The 13,076-nt window shown below is 35.3% G+C and overlaps 1 protein-coding gene across 1 annotated transcript; it reads right to left on the bottom strand.

Moving 5' to 3' along the window:
* Window positions 1-278: 278 nt before the first annotated feature.
* LOC134694734 (nicotinamide N-methyltransferase-like) lies at window positions 279-8,106 on the bottom strand. Its single transcript, XM_063555780.1, has 3 exons — window positions 7,924-8,106; window positions 1,333-1,540; window positions 279-733 (listed from the first exon to the last, which is right to left on the bottom strand). Exons 1-3 carry the CDS (start codon window positions 8,069-8,071, stop codon window positions 301-303), a joined length of 789 nt encoding a protein of 262 aa, XP_063411850.1. The 5' UTR covers window positions 8,072-8,106; the 3' UTR covers window positions 279-300.
* Window positions 8,107-13,076: the final 4,970 nt, after the last annotated feature.

The following is a 13,076-nucleotide window of genomic DNA, read 5'->3' as shown; positions in this document are numbered from 1 at the left end:
AAATATTCATATAAGCTAGAAGGTAGCACGCTTTTTGAAGCTAGTATTAACTAATTTGGTGTGATCTAAGTTGTCGTTGTATTGAAGGTGTAATTCAGAGTGTAAACTAATTATGGGTGAACTAACATGATGCACTATAGAAGCGAAAATACATAGTGTTAACTGATAAAGTACCAACTAAATTGTGTTAGCAGTGAAGCCAGAATAGTTATTGTTATCTAATTTGGTGTGAACTAAATTTGTCTAGTCTTTTCGGATTGCTATGTTGCACAGGTCAATCAAGTTCCTCTTTTGATCGAGTTATTTTACTTTGACTGCATGCATTACAAACGCTTTCTGGAAATCCGAAAATTCAGCTTCCTCTGCATTTCTTGGCGGAGGAATATATTCTTTCCAAGACTTTATTTCAAATCCATTTGTTGCATAAACTGCTTTTAAATCAGACTCGGATATTTTCAAACAAGAAAACTTGAATTTACCAACTCTGTAAAATGTCTGGTCTAATACTCCGACTATAACGAACTGGCAGCCTGGGGTCATAAGACTACCAACGTTCTGAACTATTTTCTTGTAGTCTGTAACCTCTAGGCATGCTGCTTCAAAACAAAGACTTGAGACAATTATATCAGGGCAATCGTCTCCAAGCTGTAAAGGAGGCCATTTGTTCACATCAACCGGAAGTATCTCTTTGGTTTTCTGGCGAATCTCTTCAAATCGTTCAGCGACTGTCTTGCTGAAATACATAGAAAAATTTAGGAGCGAATTCTTATATCTTAAATATAAAAAAAAACAATTTATATCTTCAATCGTTAAATGAACATTAATTAAAAATTCAATGTTCTTTTTTGGCAAGTTTACTGGGATACAAAAGCATTGATGAAAGCATATTTTGTTTTGCCTTTTATATTAAACATACGCGCTAAATCGACAATTTGACATCCCTGTAAAGTTACAAAAGAATCATTTAATTCTTATAATTTCTCTCAAATGTTACAACTATGAAAATACGAGTTATATTTAGATTTTCGACTGATTTCCTGTGCAAAGGAGTGATTTTTTATGGGAAGCACGTGCATTCATACATGATGTGCAATGTAAATAAGCTCTCCCGATTTATTACAGTACAAATGCTTTTGATATTTACACGCTCAAAGGGTAGTTGTTTTGGTTTTTTTCGAACGCCAAAATGAAAATAAAGTAAGACCATTGGTTGACTATCGATTGTTGAGTACGTTTTTTACCCATCTCATCGCTTAAGTGTATGCGTTTGAAAACATTACCCAGAATGCAGTCGATTCTGCAACAGCGAATTAACTATTAATGCACACTTACTGAATCTTTCCACCTTCAAGGTCGAGTACAAATTGACATAATGCACTTCCGGTCTGTTCTTTTTCATCTTTCCACTTCTGCAAGGCTTCTCTATTAACTTGTGAATAATCCGAAAGTATTATATTTTGTACGTATGGACATGCACTAATGACGCTGTGAATTGTTGGACCAGTGCCAATATCTAACAAAGTTGTTCCATGGACATTGCCTGGAAAGATAATATTTTGTGCAATAATATATCTAAAATTTAGATGAAATGGCAATTATATACGCCCGAATCCCTTTTAGGGACATGTCTTCATCTTGATTCTTATATGAAGATAAATGGGTGTTATGAGGGAAAATATTTTACCTTGTAAGGTATGGAAAAACTGAGGAGTCCAAACCTGTATGTATCTGACACCAATTTCAAAACTTCACTTAAGTACGAGCTTTACAGGACAATTTGACAATAAATTGTACCCAACAGCCACATAACTGTGTAAAGATACAACAAAAGATGGACTACTACAGAATACGTAAAGTAACACTCAAGTGGATACAAGACTTCCTAAGCAAGAGAACACATGCCGTACTACTGGAAGGGCATATATCCGACCCCTAGATGTCATCTCAGGGGACAGTCATTGGACCCCTATTATTCCTGGCTTATAATCACGACCTGCCACAATAAACAACTTATGAGGCAAGGTTATTTGAAGACGATTGCCTAGTTTATAGGAAAATTAAAAAAAAAACCTAAAGCATAGCGAGACACTACCAAACGACGTCAACAAACTCCAAGAGTGGGAGTAACGATGGCAGATGAATTGCCATCCCGAGAGGTGCATCGTGATACTGATAACCAACAAAACAAACCCACTTATAAGAAACTACCAACTACATGGCCACACCTTAGATGTAGTTGAGCATAGAAAATACCTTGGAGTCGCCATAAATCACGACCTACAGTAGAAGACACATATCAACCAGACGGTAGGTAAAGCATCAAGGACACTAGGCTTCCTGAGAAGGAAACAAGGACGGTGTAAACCAGAAGTCAAAGCTAATGCCTACACCACTATGGTCAGACCAACCCTTGAATACGCCTCCTCCATATGGGACCCTTACTAGCAAAACCTTGAAAAAGACCTAGAGCAAGTACAGAGAAGGGCAGCTAGGTTCGTTTTCCATGAATACCAAGACGTATCCCCAGGTTGTGTCAGTTTTTTAATTGAGAAACTAAGATGGGAGCCTTTTAAAGATCGCCGCTGCAAAGACCGCCTCACTTTGGCCTACAAGATTTACAATAGATTGGTAGATATTTACCCTTCAAACTATTACAAAGCTGGAGATTTACGTAACAGAAGATGCCACCGCATACACCAACAGCGTACTCTAAAAGACCAGTACAGGTACTCCTTCTTCCAAAGATCAACCAGGGAAATTATGGAACAGACACAACAGCAGCTACACTAGAAGAGTTCAAGGCCAGCCTTACCATCCTGCCAAAGGCCTTGACAGGAGCTTCTCGCACCTAGAACTCCGTAGATCCCAGATGTGTAAAGTTTTATTTTGTAAATAATAATTATTGTAAATAGTTACTGCTGGTTTTGATAATTGAGGAGGTAAGGCCCCATAATTTTACGAGCAAGAGTCATTTTACACTCAAGACGAATCCGACTCTGTATTGAAAGAAAAAGAAGAACAAAGACACACAAAGAAACATACAAATAGTCCGGGTAAAGACGACAACAAAAAACGTTTTTGTAGTTGATGGTTAATTTTAAAAAAACAAACACTGTAAAAATATGTCACGTGCGTACTTATCGCACCTCTAGGCACATCTATATTCAGGAAAACGACAAAGGCCAAAAATCAAATTTTTAGAATTAAAATTTTATTTTGTAAATTAAATACTCACTTTAAAAAAAATAGATATCAGTCCACTCGCTGCATTATTCAACCGGAAACTAACCAGAAAAGAGAACCATGACCCCGTGACAACCTCTCCCACCTGACACCTGCGCGTCATAAACCTTTATCATTTGTTCCTTTAAATGCCAGGCACTAAGGGGGTCGGAAGGGTAGGGGAACCTCTGATTTATGAAGGTTAGTATTTAATTTACAAAACTGAATTGTAATTCTAAAAATTAGATTTTTATTAAATTAAATACCTCACCTTCATAAAATAAGATAATAACATAATTTAACGTAGCAATGAATCCCCATACTAGGAGGAGAAAAAATAACCTATTGACCAGCAGCTAAAAGACCGAAAGAATAGAGGTTGTCACAATGAAGAGGCATGACATCAAGAATGGTCTTGTAAAGACCCCTTTAAATTGTGTGCAAGATTTTGGGAAGAAGACAAAAGGTAGGGAACATGTAACTGAACATTCCCTTCCAAGATAGGGTCATAGCATCTACTGCCCATGCTTTCTCGTCTGGAATGGGAGAAACGTAAGTCTCCAACTTGTGATTCAGACTGGTGGCAGAAAGATCTATGTGAGGACGATCCTAATGAAGAATGATCTCCTGAAACACTGATGGATGAATTTTCCATTCCGTGTCCACTGGATTTTGACTGCCTGGAACATGTCTCATTGACAGAATTATATCGAGACTGTGACATCGAAGAATAACTTCCTTCCTTAGATAATACAGAGAAAAGGAACGAGTTTCCCCTTAATTCTGAAGATAAGCCACTTCAATGGAGTTGTCCGTGGCAATCGGTAGTGAATGACCCTGAATCACAGCCTGAAAATGAAGGAGAGAAAACTCCGACAGATACCACTGGATTGGACGAATGTGTAGAGGTCCTAGTGGAATGACGTCCATGGTTGAAAACAAGAAACCGACCATCTAAAGAAATTAACGAGCTGGGACAGATGAAAACTGAGTCAGTGTATTGACTAACAGAACTGACGTACCTTGATTACCTTCTCTTCTGGAGGAAGCACTAGACCCAAATCTGTCAGAAAATGTTCTCCCAGGAAATTCAAACTCTGACTAAGAATTTTCTCTGATTTGTCCCATGAAATAAAAAAAAAAACAGTCTCGGGAGTAAAAGGATGTCCGAATCGGTGACTTGCTCCAGAAGAGATAAGAGAATAGTCTATATAGGAGTGAATGAGTACTGTCTGAGTATGGAGATCTGTCTGAGTATGGAGATAAGACACTACCGTCGGAAAAATCCTGGTAAAATATGTTAAAAATTAGGAGTGCAATAGCCAGGTGTAAATACATAGCCTTGAAACAGTTACTGTAAACCTTGTCTGCCCAAACCAGTCTCAGGAAATAACGAAACTTGTGAGAAATAGGGATGTGAAAATAGGCGTCCATCAGATCTAGAGAAGTTGGACAAATTTCTGAATGAATTGATTGACCTGTTAGTTTGCATTTTGAAATGTGGGACTACCAGGTTCTGATTGAGAACAGAAAGATCTAGAACCAGTCTCATTTTCCGTTCATCTTGGGAAACAAGAACAGCCGGGAATAAAAACCTAGATGAAAAAGATTATTTATCTTCTCCAACACACCCTTCTGAATAGGAATGTTTCCTTCGTCTTGTAACAACTGATTTCGAGAATCCTCTGTCATTGACAGATTGGTTGAAACAGGAGAAAGAGGTGGCTGATCTAGAAACTGAATCTCCAATCCCCTCCGTAAAATCGAAAGTAGCCACGTGTCTGAAGTTATCAGAGACCATTGTTTTAGAAAGTGGTACAGCCTCCCCCTCCCCCTTGTTCTGCTTTTGATAAAAAAAAATAGTATTTCATAGAACTTGTTTACAGTTATATGTATTTTTTACTTTTCTGTCGCTCCACTTGAAACTCGTGGAGTAGTTAATTAACTGAACAACATTATGTCATAGGTATTCTAAAAATATGGTTTGTATTACCTAATCTTGAAATATAAGATCATCACAAAGATGAGCGATGTAATTATTAGCCACTTTTTCTCAGTTTTTTATCAATGCCGAGTTTGATTGATACACTACAGAATTAAGCTTTAACGTAGGATGCTATTTAGCACAATCATGGTCAACCGGAGTACCACTCTCAAGTGGAAATGGAAATAAGCAATATCTGCAAACTGGTAAACCAAGAAACGATAGATGAATGCAGCCCTACCTGTGGAGGAAATGTGCCGAATTCTCCCGGAAAAAAAGCAAAACGGTTACCTAGTCTTGCTGGACGCAAAAGCTGCCTTTGACACTGTGGTGCACTCACATCTATTCCGCAGGGTATATCATGCTGGGATTCAAGACAGGACATGGACAATCATTAGGAGTCTTCATCAAAACGCAGAAAGTAGCATAAAATGGTCCGGAAAAACTTCAGAGCGTTTCACAGTAGGCATGGGTGTCAGGCAAGGAGGCATACTGCGTACAGACCTGTACAAGTTATACATCAACCCTCTGTTAGACCACTTCCAAAATACAACCTACGGCATGACTATAGGGAATGTCAACACAAACAACACCGGATGTGCAGATGATATCGCAATGTTGAGTACGCAATCAGCTGATGCTCAAATTATGGTCAACATGGCCCTTGATTTTGCCAACTCAGAAGGATACCAGCTGCAGCCAAAGAAAAGTGTAGTAATTAAAATAAGCGGAAACAGCAATAACACCAAAATGGAAGAAGACAACTGATGATGGGTAACACACCTATGCTTGATGTTGAGCAGGCTACACACCTTGGGATCATCAGAACTGCAACTCGGAAGAACAATATACAAAGCAACACCAACCAAAATATAACAAAGGCAAGAAGGAGTGCATACAGCCTACTTGGAGCCGGGTTTCATGGACACAATGGCTTGGACCCTGAATCGCTACTGCATATCTACAAGACGTATATACTCCCTGTCCTACTATATGGAATGGAACTACTAACCCCATCCCACTTGAACAACTTGAGATCTTCCAAAAAAGAATGCTTAAACAGATATTATCGCTGCCAACAAGATGCCCTGATCCAGCAGTCTACATACTCACAGGAATTCTTCCGGTTGAAGCCCAAATTCACATTAAGACGCTAACTTTCTTTAACAATATCTGCCATCAATCAGAAGAGAGTACCGAGAAAAAGCTTACCAGGAGACAACTGACAGTCTACAGTGAGGATAGTAATAGTTGGTTCATACACGTCAAAAAGTTGCTACGTCTATACGATATCAACGAAGCGAACACCTACTTGGCCAACCCATCAAAGAAAACTCAGTGGATCACATTGATAAAGAACGCTGTGATGAAATACTGGAGCATCAAAACTGTACAAATGTCCGAACTATACTTGGGCCTAAAGTACCTGAGCAATCAAAACCTCATCAAGGGAAAACTTCACCCAATCCTCCAACATGAGAGTCACTCCGCTCTAGACAATAGCAGAATCCCTACCAGATTACGCCTTATTACTGGAACTTATGTACTTCAAACAAAACGGATTCAATTCTACAGACAAGAAACAGACCCGACCTGCCTGCTTTGTGGGTTACAGGAGGAAACGCTAGAACATTTTGTAATGCAATGCGAGAAGTTACAGTCCGTTAGAACGGTGATACGTAAAGAGGTGGATGACATATGGCAAAATGAAATGAATAATACCATAAGGTTCCATGACTTGGACATTACAACGCAAATGCAAATGCTCCTCGACAGTGCAAAATTCATCAACCTAAATAGACATAACTCAGCCAGCGTAGCCCGTATGGAAAACCATTCCAGAAACCTTTTCTTCGAACTGCACATAAAGAGAAATGTACTGTTGGACGAAAAGACTTAGAGGCACATCGTAGAAGATAAGCTAGCATGGAGAGGGGGAGGGGTAGGGATACCATTGACTTTGGGTCTTAAAGCATCGGATTGCCTACAGATGCATAGTGATAGTGGACATACTTTTAGATTTTACCGTACATATACTTTTATCACAATATAGTAATTTCGTATGAACACTGAACATGAAATTCATGGATAAATTGTTGTGATGGGACCCACAGACACAGCACCAATGTAAATAATGAGCACCGCCACCCAAAGCACCTGTTCAACACACAGAAACTGTGTGGTTCTCCTTTGAAGGGGGTAAAGACACAGAGGTAAGGTAGGGTCAGGGGTTTTAACTAGGAAAAAACCCAAAGTACCCTAAAATAAATATTAAAAACTGTTTAAGGACGTTGAGGTCCAGATTGCAATTGACCATTAAAATCAGAGCGTCATGACCACAAAATATGCTCCATGTATTGTAGTTCGTGAGAAAGAAACGACGAAAAATATTAATGGGACGGACAGACGGACAGTCTGATGGACTGACGGACGGACGGACGGACAGAGACAAAACAGTTAAAAAGCGGGGATATAAATATGCTCAGTCCTTTTCGGAGATGTCCCGTATACAGTTATTTGATACGACTTAAAAAATATGTTTAATAGAAAGTAGTCAACAACACAAAATCCATCAGACGTTTTGATGTCGTGTGTGCATAAAGAAAACACTGAAACATCCAAACATACTATCCACATTGATATGTGTCCACACTTGTGTACATTACACAATATATAAAATACACAATACAGGATATTACAGATTTAACTTATATTACCTGCTTTGAAGATATCATGCAGTGCCATTAATACAAAGGTTAGGAAATCTCCTTCTTCATGACATCCAGAAACTGCAGAATAGTACGAGTCAACATACCAATTAACGTCGAAATCATTAGAATAATCGGTACTTGTCAAAGTCGCCATTTCGTGAAGGAAAGTTCACGCAAATAGTTCATTGGATAGGTTGAGTTTGTCTCCCTTTGTGTGCAGTGATAGAAGGTAAATCAAAAATCTGAACATTTCTGTCCCTGTAAGATTTTTCTCTATACCAATTTTCATGATAAAAGACAAAACTTGCATTTTACCGCTTTGTTCTATTTAAATTAGTCATGTCGGCCAAATTGGTTGGCAGACTGGGGTCATCAGATACTTTAACAAACTAGATACCCCAATGATGATTGTGGGTCAATTTGGTTAAATTTGGACAGTGGTTTTAGAAAACAAACAACGACAGACACAAGTAATAAGTTAAATGAATTGGAAATTAAGCAAGGTGAGCTCAAGAAACGAGGTCAAGGACATAAGTCAGAATATCATTCATTTAAAATGATGTCTCCAAATCTTTTGATGAAACTACATAAAGCGTTTTATCGGTAATTCATATATTTTCCCTCTGATCTTACTGCCTAACATTTTCGAGTATCAACGTACTGGCTGTATCACAGGCGCTTGGGTCTATGATACAGATTTTTTTTTTTTTTTTTTTTTTTATTAAAATATTCAATTTTCTCTATTTATAATACATATCTATCACTCCTGTGCATGTCTCACCTACATTGTGTAGTTTCGAGAGATTTAAACGACCCAGAGAAAATACCAAATTTTACTATCCATACTAAGAAATTTGTTTCTTAGTATGAGTGGTGCCCGAGGCTAACATTTTCTTCAAAGTCTAAAAACTTCATACTAAGAAATTTGTTTCTTAGTATGGATAGTAAAATTTGATATTTTCTCTGGGTCGTTTAAATCACTCGAAACTAGGTGAGACATGCACAGGAGTGATAGATATGTATTATAAATAGAGAAAATTGAATATTTTAATAAAAAAAAAAAAAAAAAAAAAATCTGTATCATAGACCCAAGCGCCTGTGGGCTGTATCACTGGAAATATTAGGCAATACATTATGTGACGTCATAATTACCGATAAACAGAATAATAGGTAGTTTCGTTTTTTTCTTCCAACTGGTTCGTCTATCTATATAGCTACCACTGGCATCGTTGGATAAGTTGAGCCAAAATGTGACGAATCCAAACCCCCTTAATATTTAAGTATTCCAATTTGTATTCTTGTTTTAAATAAGAGTCTCCTCTGTACGTGATCCTTTTGATGTTCAATTTGGTTTAATCAGTTCTTCACTCTTTGTATGAAGTTTTTAGACTTTGAAGAAAATGTTAGCCTCGGGCACCACTCAATTCAACCAGAGACATATTATGTCTCTGATTCAATCTAATTCTCGAAATTAACATCTGGTACAGTAACAATAAATGGAAGTTTTTAACGACCTTGGCTGGCTATACAGCCAATGGTGCAGTAACTAGTTGTCAGTACTGTTAAATGATATTGCAAATCTTTTTAGTTTTCGATCAATTGTTCACACATTTTTTGAATTCTAGCAATTTGATGCTATACATAAAGGCATTTGTTCAAAATTTGAATGATTGATAAGTGCTTGATGCCAGTTTCAGCAGTATTGTGTTATTTCGTGGGTGTCAGTTTTAATGGTGGAGGAAGTCTCAGAGTTCCCCCCAGAGAAAACCACTAACCTTTGGTGGAAGACCTGATACTCCTGGATTGAGAATGAAATTGGGTGCACCTGCACAAGAGGGTTCAAACTCAGTGTTGGCTGGCTAGTGATTACAGCTATGGAACTACTTAAACACTCAGCCACTGAGGCCAATTTAACAGAAATACTGTATATTTCAACATATAGATGTTTTTTTTTGTTGTAATTCCATCACTCTATTAATGACCTATAGCTCAAACTTTTATTAATATCAACAGAGACATATAATACACAGAGGATCCAAAAAGGTCTTTTACACCAAATATAGTACAACGAGGATCCAAAAAGGTCTTCTACACTAAATATAGTACAACGAGGATCCAAAAAGGTCTTCTACACTAAATATAGTACAACGAGGATCCAAAAAGGTCTTCTACACTAAATATAGTACAACGAGGATCCAAAAAGGTCTTCTACACTAAATATAGTACAACGAGGATCCAAAAAGGTCTTCTACACTAAATATAGTACAACGAGGATCCAAAAAGGTCTTTTACACTAAATATAGTACAACGAGGATCCAAAAAGGTCTTTTACACCAAATATAGTACAACAAGGTTCCAAAAAGGTCTTCTACACCAAATACAGAACAGCAATGCATGTGACAAGATCTGATTCTTAGTAACATTGATCCTTACATTCTCTGATATGTGACCTGAAACTTTTTATTTTTTTCCTTGGTCGGACGAGTTGGGATATAAGACAACAAAACACATTGATATGTATGTATGTATTCTCTTTTTTTTTTAATTTTAAATACAATGAAATGATGGATGCTTGTGTATGTTCTCCGCTTCCCTGATCAAACTAAGCACATGACAAAAATCAACAGTAGGTATCAATGCCATACCAAATTTTAGCTTGAATTCACTCATGCATGAAATATAGGTCATGGTAGACACATTATAAATATTACAAAAAAAATACTGTCAACATACAGATTTATAGAGAGCAGACCAAGATGATGTATTTTTATACAGTATTTTTTATTTATCTTGACAGTAAGATAATTTGTGACAATCTAATTATAACAAATAACTTGTTTTCAAAGTGACAACCTTCATTGTTTCAAACATGTTATAAAATGATATTAATATATGAAAATTATGATTTATGCATAAAACTTTTGACAATGGCATAGTTGTACATTACTTTGTGTAATTATTTGATAGACTTTAGCCTCACTTATATGAGGGTATAAATTGAAGGTCATTTATTTACAAATTCTTGTTTTAAGATAATTTTTCTTTATTCTGTATATTTTAAAACCCCATTATTCTTTTTTTTTCTTTTTTCTCCCTATTTTCTATTTTGCTAACCCATTTTTCTGTAGTATTTACCCATTATTCTATATCCCCCCTATTTCCTCTTTTTTTTAAATTATTTGGTTGGCACTTTTTTATGTAGTTTCAGCCTCATACTCCCTATTCTTAAAACCAAGTACCTCCCTAAATAAATTGACTGAGGGGAGGTAACTCCTTAAAGATTTTTACAAATAAAAACAGAGGTAAAATTCAAAACTTTTCAAAGTTAAATAAAACCACAATAACATTTTTTTTTTTTAAATCTAATTGAAATTAAGTTTAAATAAACTTGTGCTGACACATAAAAAATTCTAGTTATCATTTGGAAAACAATCAAGGGAAACGGTGTATTCAACATCTAAACAAATAAACCTTGAATAACATATAAAAGGACATAAAAGAGTTATATGTTTCTCATCCTCAGAAACTGAGTTATTTTACCACCACTGCTTTTTTAAAGAAAATACTGTTCAATTAAAATACTACTTGATATACTTGGAAATTTATACTAAACTATTCAAATTCTTAATAAGAAATAAATTCAACATTTCTGAAGATCTTTTTCGTGCTTTGAACAAAATTTATACCAATGAAAGATATATTTACAAGATTTTGTAAATGAAAAATCAGCTTAAAAATCATAAATCTTTTTGGAAATTGATAATAACTTATTTCCGAGACCTGATAAACAGATTTGTAAGTGACATCTTGAGGTGCTATTTCATGGTACAATTTCCCACTTGTATGATTGGGAAATCTTAGTGTTATATTGTATGTACACAAATATGATTTTCCATTCGTTTAACCAAACAACATCTGATTAAAGTGTTCACATGGTGAAAGCAGGTGCTCAGGTAAGAATTGAAACAAAATGATGAAAGAAAATTCATACTGTGTAAACAAACATTTACTTGAACAAATATTAAATAAGTCCATTTTGAGATCTTAAAATATTTTTGGTAAAAGGCAGAAAATATAATAAAATAACACAAAATACTTTAACTACTTCTTTAAACTGGCAACTATCACAACAAATATCATATAAAGAAATTTTAGCACTATCAATATTGTTTTTTTTTAATTGGTTGAATTTGCAAACTTTATTTTCATTAAATGAAAGACAATACTTTAAAATATCTTGTTATAAAAAGTTCGTTTGAACTGATAAATGAAACATCCTTTAATTTCATGCTCTCATTTGAAAAATCATAAAAACTCGTGTAGCACAAGATGTCAGAAATTTTTAAGAACACATGTATTTTTATTTTCCTGTCATATTTTTTCTGTCCATGTTAAAAATCTTTCCAACAATTATGACCTAATAAGGCCTAAGAATAATACAACACAATGTATTATAATTATTCCCAAGTATCTACAATCATAACAAAATTTAAAATGAGGCCTTAATAAAAATATTCTTCGATTCTCATCTTTTTCAAGTGAATTATTTAAAAAAAAAAAAAAAAAAAAAAAAAAAAAAAAAACATGCTGCCACTTTTATGCATCAATTTTAATATTTCATTGTCTCATTGCGAAAAATATGACTGTTTTGAAATTTTATATATGAATTAAAAATTATTTTTTACAAAAGCACAAAATTACAATCGCATTTTAGTCTAAAATGACAAACTCGCAATAATAAATGTGTGCAATAATGTCTGAAATTACAGTATAAGGAAATAAAGGCATGAAGTAAATGATGGACTTGATGTGTGAGAATCTAAGAATATTTCTATTAGCATTTTCTGTAATTTCAGAATTGATTGATTACAGTAACATATTGAGACACAACAGTAGTTTCAGAATAAATAAATTTAAATTAAATCACAGTTTTTGTTGGCACATTATGACCTGATTAAGTAGAGACACTTCCAGACAATTCACAAAATAATGATTTTCTTCTTCCACAACAAAAATCCAGCATAAGTTATTTCCCCTTGTAAAGATTTTTTTTCAATTGTCTTATGCTAAAATTTTAGCTTTATTCAAAACTAAATTTCTGAAATAGAGTAATTCTTTCTAGATCTATTACGTAAAATGTTTTCCTTATAAAATAAACT

The sequence above is a fragment of the Mytilus trossulus genome, chromosome 13 (assembly GCF_036588685.1).
Source record: "Mytilus trossulus isolate FHL-02 chromosome 13, PNRI_Mtr1.1.1.hap1, whole genome shotgun sequence".
Classification (NCBI taxonomy): Eukaryota; Metazoa; Mollusca; class Bivalvia; order Mytilida; family Mytilidae; genus Mytilus; species Mytilus trossulus.
This window is presented reverse-complemented; position numbering and strand designations above follow the sequence as displayed.